The sequence below is a fragment of the Loa loa genome (genome assembly GCF_000183805.2).
Source record: "Loa loa unplaced genomic scaffold supercont3.674, whole genome shotgun sequence".
In the NCBI taxonomy this organism is placed as follows: Eukaryota; Metazoa; Nematoda; class Chromadorea; order Rhabditida; family Onchocercidae; genus Loa; species Loa loa.
The window spans coordinates 16991-19854 of NW_018108854.1; the positions used below are offsets into that span (position 1 = coordinate 16991).

The window sequence follows — 2864 nt, forward strand, 5'->3', positions numbered from 1 at the left end:
CCTCTTCAATAACATTTAGTAGTTGATGTCATATAAAATGGTTTCAGGCATTTCAGGCATTACTGAGTGGTTAGGGAGTCCGAGTTATCAGAATATTCTCCTTTATATCGAGTAGTTTGCGCTGGCATACCAAAGCAGTTAAACTACAATGTTGATATCACTATTTTATTGTACCTTGGCTATTTTATGTATAAAGAAAAAGGAATGGAAATGTCTAAAATTTGTTTGTAATCATGAGTAAATAAAACAAGCTTACGATAACAGCAGCGAGAAACATCAACAGTAGTAATATTTGACCACATTTCTGAACAGGTAGAAAGCAAGTTAACATTTTTCTTTCCAAAGTTCAGTTTCAAAGACCGACACTTCAAATATTGGCTTCAATAGTTGTCTATTATTTAATTATAATCAGTGACACATGATATCCAATTCATTACAAGATGATTTTCTTGCGAGCACCGTTTTTTGCAAGTGAATATTTCCATAACAATGCCATATAATGCAAACAGAGTTATTCAATACCGTACGGATTAAAACCGAAAATTTCCATAAGATTGTCACAAAATGCAGATAGAATTATTCAAAACCGTACGGATTAAATATTCCTTTAACCAGTAACATTTATTACCAACAATCCGTCAGTTTAAATTTATGCAAATCCTTAAATTTCCTCTGTCATGGAAACTTTCAAGCTATCAATATTTTTAGTAATCCCAAAGCACATTCATCAACTGCCAGTTCAGAGATCGGAAAATGAGAATTGAAAGGAGAGAAATATAAAAAAATAATTTGAATCGCACGAATTGAAAACTGTTTGAACCTTTGGTCGTTTAATTCCAACCAATCTGAAATAAAAAGCTTCCGTACGAGCATTCTGCCATTTCAAAAATTCTGTACTACGCGTTGTTCTTCACTACATCGATGGCATACATCATTTGGTTCAATCTTCTGCTATGTATCGCTTCAGTTCAAAATATTCCAGGTAAGAAATATTCATTCTATGCTCAACGGAAAGTCCACAGTAAGGGTATACTTTGCTAACACATGAAACGATCACAAAGTTCATTAAGCCAACAAAGTCACTCGGAGCAAAGAGTATTCCTCAGAAAACCTTAACATCTGCGACAATTTGAATTTAGCACTAATTGCTTCCGATACGGTCCCATATAACAGTGAGTGGGAAATACTAGTGGAGAATTACTGGATGTTAAGGACAATTACAATTAGTGGACAATTATTAGTAGTAAAGAATTATATAATGATATATCGTTTTATTCCTTTTTACTTTACTGCTTTCACTCCATTCCGCGAAGTTGAAAATGCAACCAGTAATTAATTTATGATCGAAACTGTTCTCGCCCATACCAAGGAATGCACAACTATCCGCTGTACGGGATTCCATCAGATGTAACATTAAGACTTGGTTTCTGTCGCAAATGTATGCAAAAAGTTGAATACTTTCGCGTATTTCACGTATTCTAAATTGTTTGGAATGTGAAGATTGTTTTATGGGATTGATATCTTCATGATCAGTTTCCTAACTGAGTCAGCTAATTACCGAATGCAGTGATTGCAAAACAAATTATAAACACAAATGTCATAACAGTTGTTTTTCAGATGTGAAAAAGTATGAGTGTCCACATGTCGACTGTAATACGACCATGGACGGCAGAGGCGAATATGGCAAACATTTCCAAACGCACGATAAACCATTTCGTTATTAATGCAAACTTCCCGGTTGTGGGAGAGAATTCCGCAATCCATCACCATTTTCTAAACACAAAAAATCCTGTCAATGCAAAACTCAGAGTAAAAAGTTCCTCAATTTTTAGGAATCACTGAGAAGACATTAAAAAAATTCTGCAGAGCTTCTCAGTTTTGCAAATTCGGCAAAGTTTTCAGCATTTATTTGTCTACCTGAAATGGATGCATGTGAAACTATGTTGACTAAATACCTATGACTGCAGAGGCACTTCCATTGGCACAACGAAGTGATGTATAACAAATGTTCATTTTGTGCCCAGCGGCACACATGCGGCACACCTTAGTAGACACACGGAACCATCACAATGTCGGTCGAAGTTCATTAGGTTAACAAGACCATTCGGTGCATGAGTATTTCTCAGGAAACGTTAACATCCATAGCAACTTATATTTAGCACTAGTTGTCTCAGATACGATTGCATATTACAGTGGATGGGAAATACTAATGGACAATAGAGAATTATATAATAACATATCATTTTAATCCCTTCCACTTTACTGCTTTTACTCATTTACATGAGGTCAAGGTATAAGATACAAAGGATCCGAATCCGAAGCTGATCTTATTTTAGCAAAAGTTTCAGAATTATCGTTTTGAATCCCAGAATATTCGTTTTATATATAAAAAAAAAAAAAAAACATATTTTTCAGAATTACCCTCATCCAATATTTTTTCGTTAGAGGCAACACTGAGAGCGAGCGTTTTGTTTTAAAAAAACACACGGTAAAAAAGTGAACAATATCGCGTAATTTAAGTTACCTTAAATGTGATTTAATAGGTCATTGATGCTAATGCGGCATTTTTCAAATTATATTCATCAATTAGCGTATAAAATGATATTTTTAAACACAAATGTCGTGACAGTTTTTCAGTTGAGCGAAAGCATAAATGTCGTTATTGTACCGCGACTATACGGATGGGAAAGGAATATTCAAAGCATCTTGAAACGCACAAGGAACAAGGTTTATATGAGTGCACTTGGCCCACATGTGGAAAGAAATGTCGTACCGCAACGGCACTTCGACAGCATTACGAGAAACATCAACCTAAACTTCTATGTGAAATCTGTGGCTCTTTCCTTCTTATAAGAAAGGACTAG

At 34.9% G+C, this 2864-nt stretch overlaps 1 protein-coding gene across 1 annotated transcript; it reads left to right on the plus strand.

The window, feature by feature from the left end:
* Positions 1–1629: 1629 nt before the first annotated feature.
* LOAG_18913 (hypothetical protein) lies at positions 1630–1809 on the plus strand (the record flags this gene model as incomplete). The annotated part of the gene is made up of 1 exon (XM_020451575.1): positions 1630–1809. A coding segment is annotated over one exon (180 nt), but the record flags the coding sequence as incomplete, so codon positions are not given.
* Positions 1810–2864: the final 1055 nt, after the last annotated feature.